Raw genomic sequence first — 19,611 nt, forward strand, 5'->3', positions numbered from 1 at the left:
GGAGGGGTATATTTGGTTGTAGGTAATGCTTTTCACATTTCCTCTGTACTAATAGCATAGAATGGGGAAGAAGAAAAACCCACAGAGTAGCCATACCGCAATACTTAGAAGAAAAAAAAAAAAAAGAAAAAAACCCACAAATTCAAGGGAACACAAGGTAAGTCACACCTGAGCTGTGGTAGTGAAAGTCTCTTAACTATGTAATGCTGGTTTAAAAGCAAAACAGAGGCCAAATAAATACAGAAATAAAAATCTACCACTCCTGCCTATTTAAACGGAGGCTGGCTGACAAATGCTGCTGAAGACAGCCTGGATGCGCTCAATCTGCCAGGCACACCAGGGAACACTAATTCACGTCTGCAGCTCTTTGCACCATCCTGTAGTGCTACACCCCAGCGCTGGCTTACTGCCACAGCAGGGCTGTCTCTTCCAAACTCCACAGCCAAGAGGAAAAAAACAAAACAAAACAACAAAAAAAACCCCACAACCCCTCTGTTGGGTTGCTTTTACCACCCTAGACTGTAAAGAACATCACTTGTTCTTGCCGCAAAAGGATTATAATTCTGCCTTACAAGCGTGGCTGGAAAGGGTGAGGATGCAGAGAGAAGGCAGAATCAGCCCAGTGCTCAGCAAGTGTTACGCACCTTCTCATGTCAAGGGCTGAATTCAGATAAGATTTTTTCCACATGGTGCCTTTTCAAGCACCTGCAGGTGCATAGCAACACAAGATTTGCTTCCTGACAGCCGTAATCATTTGACTAGATTTCATTTGCATTCTTGAGAAGCTGCTCTCTGAATATGTATGTTGCATCTGAGCGGTCAAGACCACACCACTCGGCTAATCTTGAGGTCAGGGATCCTTACCCTTTCTTTATCTGGCTCTCTGCCTACCGCTTACAGTGGGCAGTGATGTGGCTCTGCAACCTCCTTCCCCTTTCTATCACACACACTCACCTTTCTAGACCAGGACCTTCACGCTCCTTGGTCCCCTCACTCAGCCGTCCATTCCCAGGCCCCTCTGCAGGTGATTTTGAGTGTCCTTTTTCTCCCGTCCTTGGCCCTTCCTGCCACGTCACCCCACAAACCCCTTCAGTCCTGTCCCCAAACCCACCTGAAGCACATTCCTCCTCACGTTTTGGCCTCTCTTCCTACAACTCAAACTGCAGAGCTTCTTGTGGTGAAGAGCGTGGTAGACCAGTGCCAGAAACACTTTAATACCAGCCTGTTTAGGAGAGCTGCCTTAACTGCTTCCGTGGATCAGGTAAGCACCCACGGGGGAAGAGCCAGAGGTTGCCACCACTGTGTGCCTGCGTTGCATGGGCTCATTGAAGTGGTCCATGCACCATGAACAGTTCCACAGCTGGGGAACCTCTGCTTGCCCAAGTCTGGGCATTTACATGCCCTGTTCCTGTCGCCTTCGAGGCAGCGGCTGCCAACAAACAGAAAATCAGGGTGTGGAGAGAAGCAAAGGCAAAAACCAGAAGTGTCAAACAGATGATCCTGACACATAAGCTTCTCACACAAGAAGCGGCAAAGGGAGGGATACAGAATTCCTGACATTCTCAGCTGGCAAAGAGCGAATGGAAAAATGTTATGCATGAAAGCCACTATCAGATACCGTTTAGCATTTTATAACCTTGAGTAGTTTTCCCTACATGACTGAAGGCTGAGATTGCAGTTCTCAGGACTAGCAAGCTGAATAAATCAGGAAAGATCTGTCTGTCTCTGACCTACAGGTATTTTTCACTAGTTAAACTGAAGAAGATGTATATATAAGAATGGGCATTTTTCTCAAATATGCGGGAATTCTTAAAGGGAAGACGGAAGAACTCCAACATTTTAGGATAATATTTCGAAGATATTTTAAATAAGCGGAAAGCAAACTTCTGCAACATCGCAGACTGAAGTTTACAGTCATCAAACAAAAGATGCAAAAGACACTACACCTAAACCGTGGCTCACTGTCAAGCTAGACATGCTACAAGCCTGTTGAAGCTTCAGAAAAAACACATCCACTTGCATCTCTTAAATGATTTACCATGCTTTATGCTCGCTCTAAAAATAGTAAAAATAGCATATTCCCTTGCTAGCTTTAATGCCACTTGTTCTTTCATGAACACACATACTACCAAATCACCTGTTGACCTTTGCAGCACGCAAGCAGTAGCTCACTGGAGGGAGGTCCTTACACCACATACAAGGAACCACCTCCACACTGACTGAGGGTGGGCTACCATCAGTCACCTACATCAAACTGTAGAGCAAAAATTCAGGCCACGTCTTGACTGCAGAACTAATTCAAGCCATTGATAGTTGGTGTCAGCTCGTCTCCGGATAGCCTGGTTTCAGAGGAAGCATCGATAAACTCAGTGATTCGATTGCTGAGCTTAGGGGGAACATCCCAGTCAAGACTGTGGCAAGGACAAGTCCTCGCAAGGAGCATTTTCACCCCCTACCTTGTGACACTGTCTCTGAATCACCAGGACAACTACTGTCACTCAGAAAAGAGGGGGCTATAAAGCACTGTAGATATCTCATCAGCCAGCCTTTTCCTGGAAATGGAGCAGTTTAAAAAAAAAAAAAAAAAACAACCAACAACCCACAACCCAACAAAAAAACTCCCCACAACTCAGGGTAATTCCTTTCAGTGTTTAAATTGGGCTCAAGCAATTGAGGCTCCTTCTATTAAACAAAATTAAAAATCCCAGAGTTCAACACAGTAAATTTAAAAAGGACAGAGATAAATTTTCCTGCCCTAGAAACATGGCCCTCAGGCTCCCTAACTATTTGCTACAATATTCCTCAGCTGGCAAAATGGAAAGCTGGCAGCCACCCAAGGTATTCAGACAAAGCATTGTAATTAGAAGCCACTTAGGGCACCATGAACCAAAATATATGCTAATAAAAACATCATTAACTAACTTGTGAAGAGACTCTTCTTAGGGGAGGGAATCTTTGCTAACAATAACATAATTGTCGTGCGTTTAAGTCCTGAAGTCCATGGCAACAATTTGAAGCTGATGGGGAAAAAGTGAGACGGGGAAAAAGTGAGACAGGGAAAAAGTGACTTTTGGAAAATAGTGGGGTGGAGGGAAAGTGACTCTCAGAAACAGAATAGAGCGAGCTCGTCTGATAGCACACCAACACAAAGCAACTGGGTCTGCAGAGACCAGTACCCAGGCACAGAAACGTAGGGGGATTTTGTTAATTGTGCTGCCAGTTTAAGGTTCTCCCTACCCAAAAAAGGGAAAAGAAAAAACAAGATAAAAGGATTAAGAAGCTCTCTCCTTTTGTAATCAAGTACAATGTGAATTTTTTACTGCAAGAGTTGCCGGAGAGCCACATACCCCTCTCCTCCAGGGTCTCCTCCAGGAAGCACACTGAGCATTTGCTCCCACCAAGGCTATGACAGAAACACTTTTGATCTCCATTTTCTGCTGCGTTATTGTCATTCTGCAGAAGTGACATTTGCTCGCTATTTCCCACAAAATGGCAATTCTGGTTCCTTCTCTACTCTGCCTACAATTCCGAGTTTCCTGACACAAAAGAAACAAAATATTATATCTATTATCCATATAAATCAGAAGTTACCAGCTCTCCATGACCAGCTTCTCGCTGGCTGGCCTGTATATTAAGGTTCTTCAACGAACTCAGGTGTTCCTACAAGCTTTTAAACCCAACAATGACCAGCACTTCCGAAGGCTTGAAATGTTACAAGTGGCTATCTGAAAGTTGATTTAACACCTCAAGGGGGTGCCAAGTGCTTCCAGCCGGCTTCTCTGAGCACCCAGGATACCTTTACAGAAGCAGCCACATGAATTTCCAGTTTCTCCCAGCTGACTGAAGGCAGCCAGGAGGCACACTGGTTCTCGCAGAGCACTGCTTAAATAAAAGCTCGTGACTAAGATATTTAAGAGTGGTTTCTCTACACTCTCCAAGCTGGTAGTTTCCCAATCTGTTGCCCAGAGAAGCTCATGAAAAAGGAGGAGAAAACTCATGAAAAATTAGAAACTCATGAATGAGGAGCTCAGAAGTGCTGCTGCTGTTGTTTCCACCCTCCTGCTCGACCGTGGTTAAGATTTGAGTTTAACTTTCGAGGCGTAAGTAAGGATTCAGTTAAATCTCAGCCGAGGCTCTTCTGCTGTGAAGGTTCCACATCAGCGCATAAACACAGCAACAGCTGGCACAGCTGGGTAAGCACAGAGCACCCCGACTCCAGAATACGCACATGCAGGTCCTGTGCTTGGCCTTGCATTTAGGAGAACGAAGCCAAACGAAGGCAATGTTGAAAGAGCAGGAAGTGCGAAACACTGCCATCAGCAGTATAGACAATAGGGACATTGACAAAACTTCCAGACTTTAGCAGCGGAACATAAAGCTTCAACAAAATCGCAAAGAAGGGAAAGACAACAGCTCTTGAAGCAGAAACACCACTGAAAAGACAATTATTAATACACTATGAAAAATAGCAATGGGACCAGAGGTTGGGGTAGGCTAGAAGCTTTGGGTCATCACTGCTGTTCAGAGGATAACGAGAAAGAAATTAACAGGGGGATACATTTGTTCTTCAATAACAGATCAGAAGGAGCAACACAAGACAAAGTAACCAAAATCCCAAACATAAATTAAAGTGAAAAAGCTCTGGGGATGCATCACGTGTTTACCTGTAAAATGGGGATGTTCTAGGACAGAGAATAACCTGCAGTGGCACGGACCTCGCCTTGGGAAAATTTGGGGTGGTCACTGCTCATTATTGTTGCACACAAAAAAAAAAAAAAAGGAAAGCAGATGTTTGAAAAACGATGAGCTTAAAAAAAAATTGAGAGGAAACATAAGGGACTAGATGGGAAGGATGGATGTTTGCGTCCATGAGTCAGAGCTCAGTCACAGATTTCCTGCCTCAAATGAGGCATCATTTTGTTCAGTAAATACAACTTTATTAATATTCATCTACTGAAAAAAAAAAGCTTTGAGAGTCTTAAGACTGTGGGAAAATAGATTAAGACATACCTAAATGTCAAGAAGTGACTTGTGTGCAAAAGAGCTAAAAGGGGAAAAAAAAAAAAAAGAAAGTGGAGCACGGCATCAGAGGAAAGAGAGAGAGAATAAGCAACGAAACTCAAACCATGGGAAAGAAAACTGAACCTTTGCTACCTCTTGCAATAATTAGTCAGTTATCAGCTCCAGACCATGCAGAAATGAAACAAAGAAGAGTCAAGGGAAGGAATTATGCTATGCTTCAAATATGTTTTTCAAGATCCGTTTTCCCATCATAAATAACACTGAATTGCTAGCAGTCAAAAGATTTCATCAAGGCCGCTTTACATTATGCTGTGCATTGTAAATAAAAGCACAAGCATTTCCTGCACTTAACCGCAAAAATCTTCATTGTCTGCAATTCACATACAAGGTATGGAGAATACAGTGGCATGTATCAGGACTGACATTACAGCCTGCAGAAGCATCTCATTTTACCCCAACCTAAATGGGCATAGCTACATTTATCTATTAACAGCAATGGTGCAATTTCATAAGAAAGTCTGAAGATATTTTAAAATGTGTCGGTGGGTTTTTTCATTTCTTTCAAACTTCTGCAGATAAATGTGGGCGTACATTAAGAGAACTCTACAGTTCTACAGCCTGTTACTGCACACTACTGCCATCGAAGGTATTTAAAGAAACAAACAACCAACCAGGGTTACATACGGTCAATACAAACTAATGCCCACAAACTCCACTGTGGCTTTTTTGAAAAGCCAAAGGAAAAGCTACTGAATTTGAGCAACTCACTTCACAAACTTGAAAAATCAAGACGAAAACTCTAAGCGGTTCAGGTTGCCAGTGCTAATTTCCAAAACAATAACCCCAGACACAACCCGTGCCCATTTTCAATGTCCCAACTGAGGACAATCCTGGAGTCACCACCCAAGTTCACGCCACCCACCAGCCCACGTGCTGGAAGTCAAGTGCTTTCCAACACCAATGAGAGCTGCCACACGTAAACCTGATGAAATCAAAGGGGAGCTGGAGCCCACCTGGGCACTGCTTGAGTTGTAAGTGGTATGGTCAGCCTGCCTCTGCATTTTCCCCACCTGTGAAATGGGAACCTATATACCTGCTGACCATCTGCTTCGCCGAGCCTTGCCAAGATTCAGTAGGTCTATACTCACAAAGCCTTCTGAAGACGAAAGGTTTAGAACAAGTATGCCAACGCGTTAAGAGAGACCAGGATAACAAAGACATACTGCACAGTCATACTCACCCGCTCCTGACCAGCTGTGTCCCAGATCAGAAACTTATGAAGCTCATTCCCACAAGGTACGGTTTTAGTCATGAAGGATGCTCTAAAAAGAAGGAAGCAGCAGAAATTAGTAACATGACCAATGCTCTGAATATGCAACCTTAACCAGTTCTGCTGGGTTAGGCTGCATATGGGGAAACTCCAAAACCTTGACAAAATGCCGACAGAAGTGAAAGTCTCCCTTTTCTCAGATAAAATATATGATACCTATATATGTATTTTAAAAGAAGGGAAAAGCCTCTGAGGTTTAGAGAGCATCTGTGCATGGGCCCAGCTCATTTGTGCATGAGCTCCAGCTGCTCACATGTAGCTTCTGCTGCTAGCTAGCTCCATCTTCTCAGCGATATGGACCTCAGAAAAAGGCATCAGCCAGCATCATACCAGGCAACAAATGCGCAACTTTTCAGTTAAACCTAGGAGACTGGATCACCAGGGAACAGAAAAGTCACCTGCTGGAATGCACGTGGTGAACAACTGGAAGAAAGTTCTTCCTATTCTCAACTCAGATGAAGAAGTCTTCATGGCGGCTTGTATTTTTTGTAGGAAATGCAATTTGCCTGTGTTTTCACAGTGTGATTTTTCTTCTTCTAGAAACAAGGGTTACAAATTTATAGCTTTTTTCTATATTACAGCATTTCAATTGGAAGCTAGGAGACACTGACAAACTCTGGTAGATTATTTTTTTTCCTCTATGCTTTCTGGACACTGATGAACAATTTTTGTTGTGGTAATTTTTTTCATGGCTCATAAAGGTGCATTTGATACAAAAAGCACCAAATGACAAATGACACATAACGGATCAAAACTTTTCCTAAGAATGATACACCAGAGTTCTTCTCTACAGCCATCTGCAAATTGCTCGAATTTACCAATGCAGCATTGCTTATAAAAATATTAAGTAAGGCAAAAAAGCACAGCATTTTCTTTGGTTGTTTTCAGGGTGTGTGCTTTCAGTTGTCACTCTCCTCAAAGCATTAAGCAACATTTTACAGCTTCAAAAACAGGAACTTTATAGCCACAGCAGCTATGTAGGTTGCAAGGATTGTATATTTAAAACATTTGATTAATTTGGAAGGAAATAAAAACAAAACCCTTATCTATATAGACAAGCAGTATCACCTGCATGCAAGCTACCCTTCACATTTTAATCCTCAGATAGAAAAATATTTTCCCTTTGTTATCGTAATTATGAAAATTAAAGGATTTTTTTTTCCCCATTTGAGCAGAAGACACTTACTTAGCAACAACAACTGCTTGGGGAAAAAGGCTGCTGATGATTTAGAAGTAAAAAACCACTCAAGTTCCCATCAATTCCTTCACTGCAAACAAGTGTTCTTCAGTCAAGTAATGTTATTCATTACATGTTTCCTTTCTCTCTGTCCATTTTTCTCTATTCATTACATTCAGGAGTCCAAAATTGTCCTGGAACTTCAATGTGCAACTTCCAGCTGAGACTCCTTCATGCATCAAAAGGCAGAGCTATGGAAGATATCATCTAACTCCCTGAACAAGACACAGCAATCAATACCAATCCTTCACAGATGGTGTAAAACAGCTCTAACAAACAAGCCAGAGCAGCCCTTCCTACCCAAATTACTCTTTTGTGAAGATTACATATTAGCTTCCTTTCCCGTAAGAGATCAAGAATTTTCAAAGGTTTCTGGGTAACGTTGGACTTGGCAATTTTTCCCTAAAAGAAAAAATTTTGGAATCAAAAATCAACTACAGGACTAATAGGCTGCTTCTGATGGTCTGACACATGGAAGCGTGGCAGTTTTTAAAGAAGAACAGGTATGAATTAATTATACTTAGTTTAAACTGCATTGTCCCTATTTTGAGAAAGACGGGATAATGTAACACATCCTAAACCTAGATGAAAGCATGTCCACACCTGGGAACAGACACTGTCCATGTTCCAGCCCAGCCTGGCAGGACACACAACGTTGGTACATTAAGGTCTCCCCGTGGTTCTCCTGCCGTTACTCAGCTATGGGTGCCCTGGTCCTTGTGCAGATCCCAGCCTCTTGGGTTGTGGAGTTTCAGTTCCTTAACCTCCAAGGGTCAGATTTGATACCTCATTGACCACTGGGAACTAAAGCGATTTTAACCCTAAGGTCTTATGACCAAAACACAATCTAAAGTGGGAAGCTCTTGACAAGACAAAAAGCAAAGGACACCAGCTGAGTAAGACATCTAAGAATCTCTTGTTGTAAAACGGGTGCAGAAAAACAAAAAACAGAAGAGCTGGAGGTCATGGCCATGCACAACAGAAGTCAATAGAGCATGGTTCTGGAGAGCCCCAGAAAAGAGGCTATTTCAAGAGACACGGTTCACAGGAGCAGGATGGCAGAGCTCTGTCAGCCTCTCCATAATGGAGTAGGCTGCAATATAGCAACTTTAGGGCCTCTCTGTATTCCCAGAGCTGGGAGAGCAAAGCAGATTTGGTTTGGGGCAGCCCTAGGCTCTCTGAACAGGTAACATGACCTGAAAACCATTAAAGAAGAGTAAAGAGTTGAGTGAGATTGATAAGCTGGGGAGAAAAAAAAATAAATACAGTATTTAGAGCCTTAAAACTAAGGAAAAGAAAGGAGATCAGCAGAGGGCAGTGAGTTAAAAAAATACATAGAAGAAAAAAAGATATTATGCGTGGTACCTACCCAATAGTAGGACTAATATTGTGATCAAAGTGGTCCTGGACAAAGCGACAAACGATGCTCGATTTCCCAACCCCAGTATCCTGAAAATAAAGGAAAGCATGACAAGTGAGTTCAGGAGACCCTAGAAATCAATACTTCACCTGACAAAACAGTCAAATATTTATTTGTGACCTTAAATCCTCTTTAGTGGCAAGTGGGGCAGGTTGAACATTTCAAAAGAAAAGCGAGCACATGGATTATCCTTTTCAAACACCAGCACTGCGAAAGGAGCTCCCTGGTCCTCTCCACAACAGCCGCTTCTCTCCAAGCCTTATATTTTTTTGAGTGGATTTTATATCTGCGTTGGAGGGACTGCAGTACTTTAAGCATAGCCATTTACTTGTACAAGAAAACCCTGTGCTTTCGAACGCCTGGTGCGCTACCCAGCAAAGCCAGAGAAACAGTTTGGTTCAGGCCTGTTGCAAGGGCAGCCCAAGCGCGCTTCCAAAACAGACTACCAACGCCAACCTTTTAGTACGCGGACAGCACTAACTCAGTGGAACTAACCCGCGCAGGTCAAGACAAACAAGCCCTGCTTGGCGGAACCTTTGCAGAGGCTTCAGGTGTTTTTGAAAAGGCAGGAATCTAAAGGTTTGGATCCCCGGAGGTGTGCAGCTGTCCCTCTGCAGGTTCTGCTACTGGGCTGCGGTGAAACGGCATTACTTTAAATGCAACACAATTTGCTCTCTACACTGCAATGTGGCAGGCCGCTTCCATTTGCAGGAATAATCTTTTTTTTTTTTTTTTTAAGCCCTCCCAATCAGTAAGGAAAAATAACAGCAGTACAGCAGTGGGTTGTGGGGTTTCAGTTCCTTAACCTCCAAGGGTCAGATTTGATACCTGCAGTACAGTACTGGAATAAAATTCAGAATAACTTGGAGGGCACAGAAGAAACCTTGACGTTATGCAGAAATACTATTTTAGGCATTTAAGATATGAAAACTTCCCCAAAATGCAGCATTTTTTGGTTTGTCTCTGTTATTCCACAAAGCTTTGGATGGTAGGTAGAAGAACTTAAATTATACAGAGAATTATCAAGGAAGAGGAACAGCAATATCACTATGTCTCCCATAGAATTGCAAAGAGCCTCCTTAGAGACAAAAAGGATGCTAGGAAATCGATCCTGACCTTTCCGAGACATTAACAATGACAGCCTAGGGTCCGATCTAACTCATTACAAAGTCAATGTAAAGTTTTCTATTAATTTCATTGGAAGTGATTGCAGAACTACCAGATTGCACTGGATAGTTGCATTTGTAATCCTCGCTTTAAGACACTTTACTAATTTACATAAACTCCTCAAAAAGTGCCAAGACAAGAGAACATAGTTTGTTGAGAGCACTACACATGTAACTACGTATTTTAAAAAAGCACCTTTGCCCTTCCTGTAATCAATTTTGCAGAATTTTCTCTTCTTTTTGAATATGAAAGAAAAAGAATGCCTGTAGTTAAGATTTCCCTTCACCATGTTTAAAATGAGACTGTATCGCCACTGCAAGAGAAGTCTTTATAGACAGCACGTATTAGAAAACCATCACTTAAACTCTCATACTTAATTCAAAGCTGTCCTTAGTCAGCTTAAAAGCCATAATAAATGCTCATGCTACACAGACGGTTGTTTATCTACTGTGTTCAATCAATAGGAAAAAAAAGATCAAAGAGTGGAGCAGTGTTTAAAACCAGCCCCATTGCCTTTGATCAATAGCAGCAACACATCCTGTTGCTATTCCCAAATTTTGCCTTCATTATTGATTCCAGCTGACATCTCTATATAATTACGAGACCAGGATGGCAGAACACATTAACAAACAAAAAAAAAAAAAAAAAAAAAGAAAAGAAAAAAAGTTCCTCTGCGCTGAAACTGAGGATCTAATTATTATTCCAGATTTTAAACGTTGTGGAGAAACCAGAACTCCCACCCGCTGGGTGCAAGGAAATACACCTCCCTCTTGCAGGGACAGAGTTTCTGCCACCGTATTTGAAACTAAACATTGACTCCTGTGACCCGATGATGCTTTAGTTTCACCTTCTTCCTTCAGCTCCCTTGACAGGTCACTCAGAAGGGCAACCTCAGTTACAGCTCCTGAGCAAGAGGACCCCAGTCTCTAGCAGGGACACGACATCCACCAGAGTGGATTAAAGCTTAGCTCATTTTCCTAGAAGATCCTACACCTCTTCATCTTTCAAGTTCGTGGCTCTTAGTAACATTTCACGCTAATGTTAAAGGAACTCTGAAAGTTTCTATTGCCCTCACATCTCTCGCAACAAGCACAGCTAAACTTAAGCATAAGCCAAGCACACCAATAGCCTTCAAGAAGCTTACAGGCACTCTTAGACCTTGCTCCTGGGGTTGCTCGGACTACCGAGAGGGCTAAATTTACCCCTACTGTAGCTCCAGTGAAACCAATGGACTTGGACCACAATTGGACCTGTCTTTAGGATGACGACTGTTGGAGCCAGTGGCCAGTGCTCTCCAGGAGCCAGGCAACTTATTGCACCAAGGGGTTCAGTTGAAACCAAGTGCTCCCAGCTTCTGTTTTGTTGCCTGGAAGATACAAACAGCTGGCTATCGGACTATAATTAGAGCACAGAGGGGAAGGAAGTAAAAAAGAAAAAGCTTCCTACTTAAGGCAGTGATTATGATTCCATCACGGGATTTCAAACTACTTAGGCAGTTTTCAGTCCACGTTACCGTACTCGCCCCCACCAAACAAGACGCTCACCTGCCTGAAAGCAAAGCAAATCACGGTGCGTAAACATCATACAACTTGAAAACGTAGCAGAAATCTTTTACTGCTAATCAGACCTTATCTTTTACCGAAAACAGGGAACTATCTTTCAAGTCGATCTCTAAAGCACAGTAGCTTCAAAGAAGTGGAAAAGGCATTCACTTCTCAGCAATGCATTGAAATTAAAAACCTCCCTGCTAAAGCTGTACAAAGCTTTCCTGCTACCATCTGCTTTGTCCTCTGCTATATGGTCTTCCTCTACATACATCCATTTTTCTAGCATCTGATGGGGATGATCATCCTTGTTTTCCTCCTTTTTCTTCAAAGGATTATAACAGACTTGTCAAGCCACATGCCTGGGTAACACTCAGGCGTGCAGATGACTTATTTTTTTCAGTTCTCAAAGTTCTGCTTTTTGCCAGCTTTTTACACCCTCTTAATCTGTTCTTTTTTGTTTTACTCCATGTTGGTGTACATGGAACATCAAACATACACCAGGGAATAACCTTTTGGCGTATGTAAAAGGTCGCAGTGGTATTGAGCTGAGTGGACTGAACAAGCTTCAGAAACTGAGAACACGTCTTCAGGAGTTATCTCGCATTTTAAGAAAGAGACCCTGCAATTCTTCAGAAAAATCCTTACCCATGGGAAATCCAAGGGTTTCGGCACTGTACTAATTGACTCATCACAAGCAACAGTCCATGCCAGTCCATGAAAGAAGTGTCAAGAAAGGAGCAAATATAAAATAATTATTCTGAATCAAGGTGTTCATGATGCATTTGATGAGTCACTCATGGGATCAACTGCATGTCTTGCTTTTCTCCTTTCTTCTTCGTAAGCCTCATAGCTTACAAAATACCAGTTATAAACTGTATTGTACCGAGATAAGCAAAAGAGGTGGGGTGGGAAGGAAGGAAAGGAGTAGGAATGTAATCCACAGTAAATGAACCACTATTCGTTCACCAGAAGGAGTAGCTACAACTTCAGAATATCCCAGTGGTCAGCAAAATGGCTATGGGAATCTGAAGCCGTATCAGATGTTTCTGATAAATACAAGGACCCAATGCAAGCATGACTAATTCCTGATTTTTACTTTAACCCTGAAAAGACGTTCTCTGTTCTTCCAAAATCCCTTACCCACAGATTTATGATTTTAAGAGCACCAGAACGGAGAGCAGCATGCCACAAAAAACAGTGCTTCCACCCACACTCCTGCTCACAGAGAACCACCCCACTTGGCTCTTCTCGGCTCACATTACTGTAAAGGAGGTGAGACTGTATTTCAAGCCAGCACAACTACAGGATGCTGACAACTCATTTGCAGGCAAACAACAACTGAGCTACTGATTTCTTCTGGATGATTTGCAGCAGCATAGAGGAAGATTTAAAAAAGAAAAAAAAAAAGCAGAAGTTCAATATGAGCAATATATTAAAAAAGAAAACCATTTTCCCATTACAAATAGGCAGTTGGTATATTCCTCTGTCCATTGTTCCAGATGCATTTATCCTGGCAGAAAAAAAAATAATGCAGAAAAATTGAGCTCTTTAATTTAAATCTGGATGTCTCACACCTCTGCAGTAGCACAGGGCCCAGTCCTCCAAGCACTTTTCCAAATTGAAGGGTACTATACGACCCTGTAAACACATCCCTGATTAGGATGTTAGTCTTTAGCCTTGATATTATAATAGCTTTTAATAGACTCAGATGGGTCAAGCCCTATTGTGCTGAGCAAACTAAACTCTTCATGTGAATTCATTTTACATCTGAAATGGAAGAAATGTTGAATTCACAAAAAAAATCCACACATATCGTGACTGATGACTAAACAGCAGCCCTATAATTATGCATATTGCTGCAAGAGCTTTTTTATTCTTGACTACACAGAATCTTTCTGTGCTGTGTTAACACACAGGGCTTTTTTACTATATGTAAAATTAGATAAACCATGCAAAAATCCTCTTATGACTCTAGGATTTTGGAAACACAAATAAAACAAGAATACTAGACGGCACTTCACACAAGGAAATGGCACACTAAGAATGAACATACTGAAGAAACTGCCTTCTGTCCTCCCACTTGCGAGGAAAGAAAAAAAAAAAGAACATCTGGCTTGTAACCACCACAGATCTCATGACTAACTTCCCATTTCAGCTTTAAAAGAGGGTTGAGATACCCTGGAGATGGGTGCCACAAAAATCTACATTGAGAAGTAACAGAGAACTGATCTCTATAAAAAATGTATCCAACACACGGCTCCTTCAGAAGGACGCAAGTTTTCCCATCAGCTTAGACAAAGCCAGGACTCAATCCATGGTATTTCGATTTGTATAAATTTTTACAAATTAAAAATCTCTGCTTCTCCAAAGCATTCCTCGTAATAACCAAGACTAACTGAGACATGACCTATAGGCAGAGGTCTCATTAAAATTGATTTGGTTTTGCATGCATTAGTCTTACATATCAGGAGAAGAACAATCATGCCCTAGCAACCTGGAGGGTATTAATACCAAGTTCCCCCAAAAGCAGTTAAAGCAGATGTTATTTCAACAATAATATGAGAAACATTTGGAAGTGACCAGTCTTTATCCTCTCCCACAACCAAGAAACTGATCCCATAGCTCATGAGGCTTCCACCGAATGTGGCGGGACACCCCTGCACCTCACAGCAGGAACGCATCTGCCCCTCAGAGCCTGTTTGTGCTGGGGCTCCCCTAAAGCTGACCTGCCCACCACTCTAACTGCAAAGGTACCACAAGCATTTGGCAGCTGACCCCTTCCTCCGAGCATCCCTGATCAAGAGAAAAAGAGTGCCACCGACACAGCCAGCGTTGATTTAGAGTAACCTGCAGGCAGCCTCTGGTGGCGTGGCTTCTTCATCAGGCACCAGGCTCTTTTCAGTGGGGCCTGGCGACAGGACAAGAAGTAATGGGCACAAACTTGAGCATAGGAAGTTCCACCTAAACATGAGGAGGAACTTCTTTCCTTTGAGGGTGGCAGAGCACTGGAACAGGCTGCCCAGAGAGGTGGTGGAGTCTCCATCTCTGGAGACATTCAAAACCCACCTGGACGTGTTCCTGTGCAGCCTGCTCTAGGTGACCCTGCTCTGGCAGGGGGGTTGGACTAGATGATCTCCAGAGGTGCCTTCCAGCCCCGGCCATTCTGTGACTCTGTGCAATAAGTGCACGCAGCAGAAACAACCGTGGTCAAATTTGGCTCACTAATGATCTTCTTGGTGCACCTTCCTGTGAGATAATGCTGCCTTGTGTCATGTTTCAGACATGGGGAGGAGGGGGGAAGGCTCAATCAAACATATAGAACAAGCGTACAGTCAAAAAGCTGTCCCACTCTCCTGGAAGAGGATCTGCTCAGAGAGGAAGCTGGCTGCTCCTGATTACTAAGAGAAGAAACAATTCCTGGCTCCCCGTCACATATTCATGCCACCGGACAAACTTCTTGGCTGGTTCATTACTAACTGAAAAATAACAGAGGAGCCAGTTTATGCTCAAGATTTCCCAAGCTAAATTCTCCTCTTTGTTACAACGATTTGAGACCTGCCAGTGCTACGGCAGAGGGGAAGGAGAGGTCCTTGCCTTGCCCAGTGCGGAACTTTCATTGTTGAAGTAACTAAGATGTACAGATGAAAACATCTGAATTGGTATGAAGTTGCCAAAAAGGAGAAAACCGTCCTTTATCATCAATGCATTTGATATTTTAAATACCAGAAAAAGGCACTCAAAATCTCTGCAATTGGCCAGGCAAATCTGAGGTAGAAAGACGTGATTTAAACTTTAGGGGGAGAAAAATAATCAGTGAGTCTTACAAAAAAATGCAAATGCAGAGAGACCTTTCATTCCAGTAGCTCTGTAAAGCGCAGCTGGTTTTGACTTGGCAATTCAGCTTCTGCGCATTAAAATAGCCGTTCTTTCCACTGTCAGAATTGGCCACGCTTTAGTTTTTGATTTACAGTTGAATCCCCTTGGCCCATTCCCATTATCCTCAGCAGGACTTTGATGGAATTTGAAAATTCACAGCAGCGTAATCACATCGCAGCGCTGCTGGATGGTTTGCATTTTATTAGCTATCATCAAACAAATCGCTATGCCTGCACCGTAAAGTATCGCTGGGCTTTTGCAGAAATGTACGCCCAGCGCTGGTCAAGCCTGGTGTCTAGGAGGAATGTCACTCCTCGCGCAAGGACTGGCATGCAGCACCGAAATATCCAACCTGCATCTTCGATGCTTTCGGAGATGCCAGTCCTTGACCCAAAGGCATGCGGTGTGGTAAGGCTGAGTAGAGGATTATGGCTGTCTTTTAAATTCCAATGGAAGTAAAAAGGCAAAGAGCTGAACAACAAAATAAAGCTTTGCAATCTGCAGCCTGCTTTAGTCCTCTATGCCTGCCATTAACATTTTAATCATTACTCAGACGATCAGATACAGGCAGCATTGCAATACTTTCCATGTCTTACTAATCCAGTTACAGCTGCTCTGGAAGGCTGTGGCAGGCGGCTTGAAGAGCATCTGAAACTGGCTTTGGATTTTTATCAACAGCATGAACATACAAGGAAGAGTTATGCACAACAGACTGCTGATCACAGCTCCCAAAGGCAGTATTTTAATCCAAGAATTACTCTACCCAATAAACTTTTTGCTAGCCTTAAACACATCCTTCATCCTTCCCTGTATTTGGGTATCGCTTACTTGTCTGAAAAGCACTGCTGTAAGGAGAAATATCCTTCAGGAGACCTGGGTTCAGAGACGCCCCTGGGACTGAACTGCATCTGCCAAGCGTCAGGCTTGTCCCAGCGAAAATGCAGCCATGCACTGCGGAGCGGTGTCTAGGAAGAAGTGCAAATAGCTTCTCGCTGTATTCAGTTTTTCCATCTGCAAGACGTATCAAGTGAGCAAATCCCACCACTGCATAAGCACACAGATGAAAATACAAGAGCAGCTCTTAAGACTGAGATGTTGGCTCTCAGCCGCTTCACCAACACAAAGCCGCCTGAGGCGGAACCAGAGGGACATGGGCTGAGGTGCTCTGAAGCCTCGCTTCTGCGGTCGAAAGAACACACATCCCATTCAGGACACAAATAATTTTTGTATATTCCTATTTTTGCTACAGCCCTGTACAATGAGAAATAGATTATTTCCCCCGTGAGCCACATGATTCTGGGCGAAGATCCTTTTCCTCTTGATTTGCTGGGATCCTCCTTCCAGAGCTACAGAACTGGCCCAGGGACATGCCTGATTCCCAAAGCGGCGGCACGTTTTTTCAACTCCCTCTACCAAACAAGAGGTCTGTTGTGTTTCTTCCTCCCTACCCCATCACCACCACCTGTAATTGTTTGACTTTCTTCATTACCAAGCCTGGCAATGTACTTCTGCAACAAGAGCTCCACAGGACAGACACGGCCTTACACCACCAGTGATGTACAAGCAGCTTCTGCAAAGGCCTGAGGGATACACAGTTTCCAGAGAAAATTTTTGAAAGGGAAGAACTGGAACTAGCACTGGCCTCCAGTTGCGTCAATATGCTATATCGTGTACTTCCCTTAGTGAACGGTACTTGCCAAACGAACATCAATGCTCCCATTGAATATTGGAACCAAGTTTCCAAAGATCTCAGCACAAACACACGGATCTCGATACAACTGTGTTTTTAGGGAGAGGATTATTCTGCAGCGTCCCACTTCTTCAGGAGGGCCCACCACAATTCCTTTGGTCACCTGTCCACATGAGCCTTACAAGAATATCCCTGTCTGTATTTCCATTTGTCATACACCCTTCTTCCAACTCATAATATGTGGTAAAATTGGTATCTTTTAAGTCAGTCGGTGTATTACTTCTACAAAGTTAGGATGGTCTGTGTCAGTTCTCCTGCAGTGAAACACCCCACAAACCATTTCTAATTGCTAGTGTAATTTCAGGCCAATGCTGGCGTTGTGGAGCACGAATTAGCTACAAAATAAGGCTTTTTCCTCTGGTGCATGTTAGAATTAGATTAACTCTAATTCCCTCTACACATAGGAAGTGCACTGCTTGTTCTCAGAGACATTTTTCTACCCCCAACCAGGTCAGTCCTGTTACATCAGAACACAATCCTTCCTCCTAGTGCTGCAAGGACTGCATTTGGCACAGGAATTCTTGGCTCTATTGTTCTCAGCTCACTAGCTGTTCAATGAAAATAATAATTACTTGATTTTACCTTGTAACAGCGTTATGGGGATTTAAATCAGTGATAGTTGTAAAGTATTCATACAGTACAGTGACAAAGATCAATTTAAGCGCCTTAAGAGATAGTCAAGTGCTGAGTTTATTTGTTTGGTATTTATATGCATCTTCAATACCACCTGTATATTCCTAATAGTCATTTTAAAACAGAAAAATATCTGCTGGCCAGGGCTTAATGCTGGCTGGCCCCTTGTGGTGGGTCAACCCTGACTGGACGCCAGGTGCCCACCAAGCCGCTCTATCACCCCCCTCCTCAGTTGGATGCGGGAGAGAAAAAATAACAAAAGGCTCGTGCGTTGAGACAAGGACAGGGAGATTGCCATCATGGGCAAAACAGACTCAACTCTGGAAAATTAATTTAATTTATTACCAACCAAATCAGAGTAGGATAATGAGAAATAAAACCAAATCTTAAAAACACCTTTCCCCACCCCTCCCTTTTTCCCAGGTTCAACTTCATGCCTGATTTCTCTACCTCCTCCACCCGCCGAGCAGCACAGCGGGATGGGGAACGGGGGTTGCGGTCAGTCCCTCACACCTTGTCTCTGCCATTCCTTCCTCCTCAGGGGGCAGACTCCTCACACTTCATGAACTGCTCCAGCCTGGGTCCCTTCCACATGGTGCAGTCCTTCAGGAACAGACTATTCCAGCGTGGGACCCCCATAGGGTCACAAGTCCTGCCAGCAAACCTGCTCCAGTGTGGGCTCCTCTCTCCACAAGGTCACAGGTCCTGCCAGGAGCCTGCCCCAGTGCGGGCTTCCCATGGGGTCACAGCCTCCTTTGCGCATCCACCTGCTCCGGCATGGGGTCCTCCCTGGGCTGCAGGTGGATATCTGCTCCACTGTTAATCTCTATGGGCTGCAGGGGACAGCCTGCCTCACCGTGGTCTTCACCATAGGCTGCAGGGGAATGTCTGCTCCAGCACCTGGAGCACCTCCTCCCCACCCTTCTTCTCTGACCTTGGCGTCTGCAGAGTTGTTTCTCTCCTATGTTCTCACTCCTATCTCCATCTGCTGTTGCACAGGGTTTTTTTTTCCCCTTCTTAAATATGTTATCACAGAGGCGCTACCACCATCACTGATGGGCTCGGCCTTGGCCTGTGGCAGATCTGTCTTGGAGCTGCTGGTATTGGCTCTATCGGACACAGGGGAAGCTTCTAGCAGCTTCTCACAGAAGCCACCCCTGTAGCCGCCCTGCTACCAAAACCTGACCACCCAATAACACCTCTGAACGTATAACGTATCATCTGATCCCTTCTCTGGATTTGTTTTCCTCTAGTCCACATCAGTTCGCAGAATGTGTACAGTGACTGCCCATCTGCTGCGCCTCAGAGCTGGATCTGCCTGGAGCCCTCCCTGTCCACCTCTCCTGTTCCCAATCAGCCACCTAAGCCAAACGCCTGCTGCCAGTGTGTGATTTGGGGAGTGATTATTCAGCATGTGGTTTCCTTTCACACACATCCTGCACACATCCTCCTGTGGAATTAAGGTTGGGCATGCATAGCTCCTCTGATATCTGCCATACTTGGAGCCAGGGAATGCAGTCCTACTTGTCCTGCCATTTTGCAGGCTTCTCTGGAGTTAATAAGTTTCGCCGTATTCACTGTCACAGGTCCATTGCTTTCCACCAGATCCCAGCCCACTAATCTTTCAGA

The 19,611-nt window shown here is 43.6% G+C and overlaps 1 protein-coding gene across 2 annotated transcripts in view; it reads right to left on the reverse strand.

The window, feature by feature from the left end:
• RAB31 (RAB31, member RAS oncogene family) overlaps positions 1 to 19,611 on the reverse strand; it is a 64,703-nt gene that overhangs the window by 26,467 nt on the left and 18,625 nt on the right. For both annotated transcript variants that reach the window (XM_063326535.1, XM_063326536.1), the window contains exons 2-3: positions 8,959 to 9,038; positions 6,263 to 6,344 (exon numbers count right to left, since the gene is read on the reverse strand). In XM_063326535.1, coding sequence (XP_063182605.1) covers positions 6,263 to 6,344; positions 8,959 to 9,038 — 162 coding nt within the window. The remainder of the gene's footprint in view (positions 1 to 6,262; positions 6,345 to 8,958; positions 9,039 to 19,611) is intronic.

Source organism: Chroicocephalus ridibundus, chromosome 2 (genome assembly GCF_963924245.1).
Source record: "Chroicocephalus ridibundus chromosome 2, bChrRid1.1, whole genome shotgun sequence".
Taxonomy (NCBI): domain Eukaryota; kingdom Metazoa; phylum Chordata; class Aves; order Charadriiformes; family Laridae; genus Chroicocephalus; species Chroicocephalus ridibundus.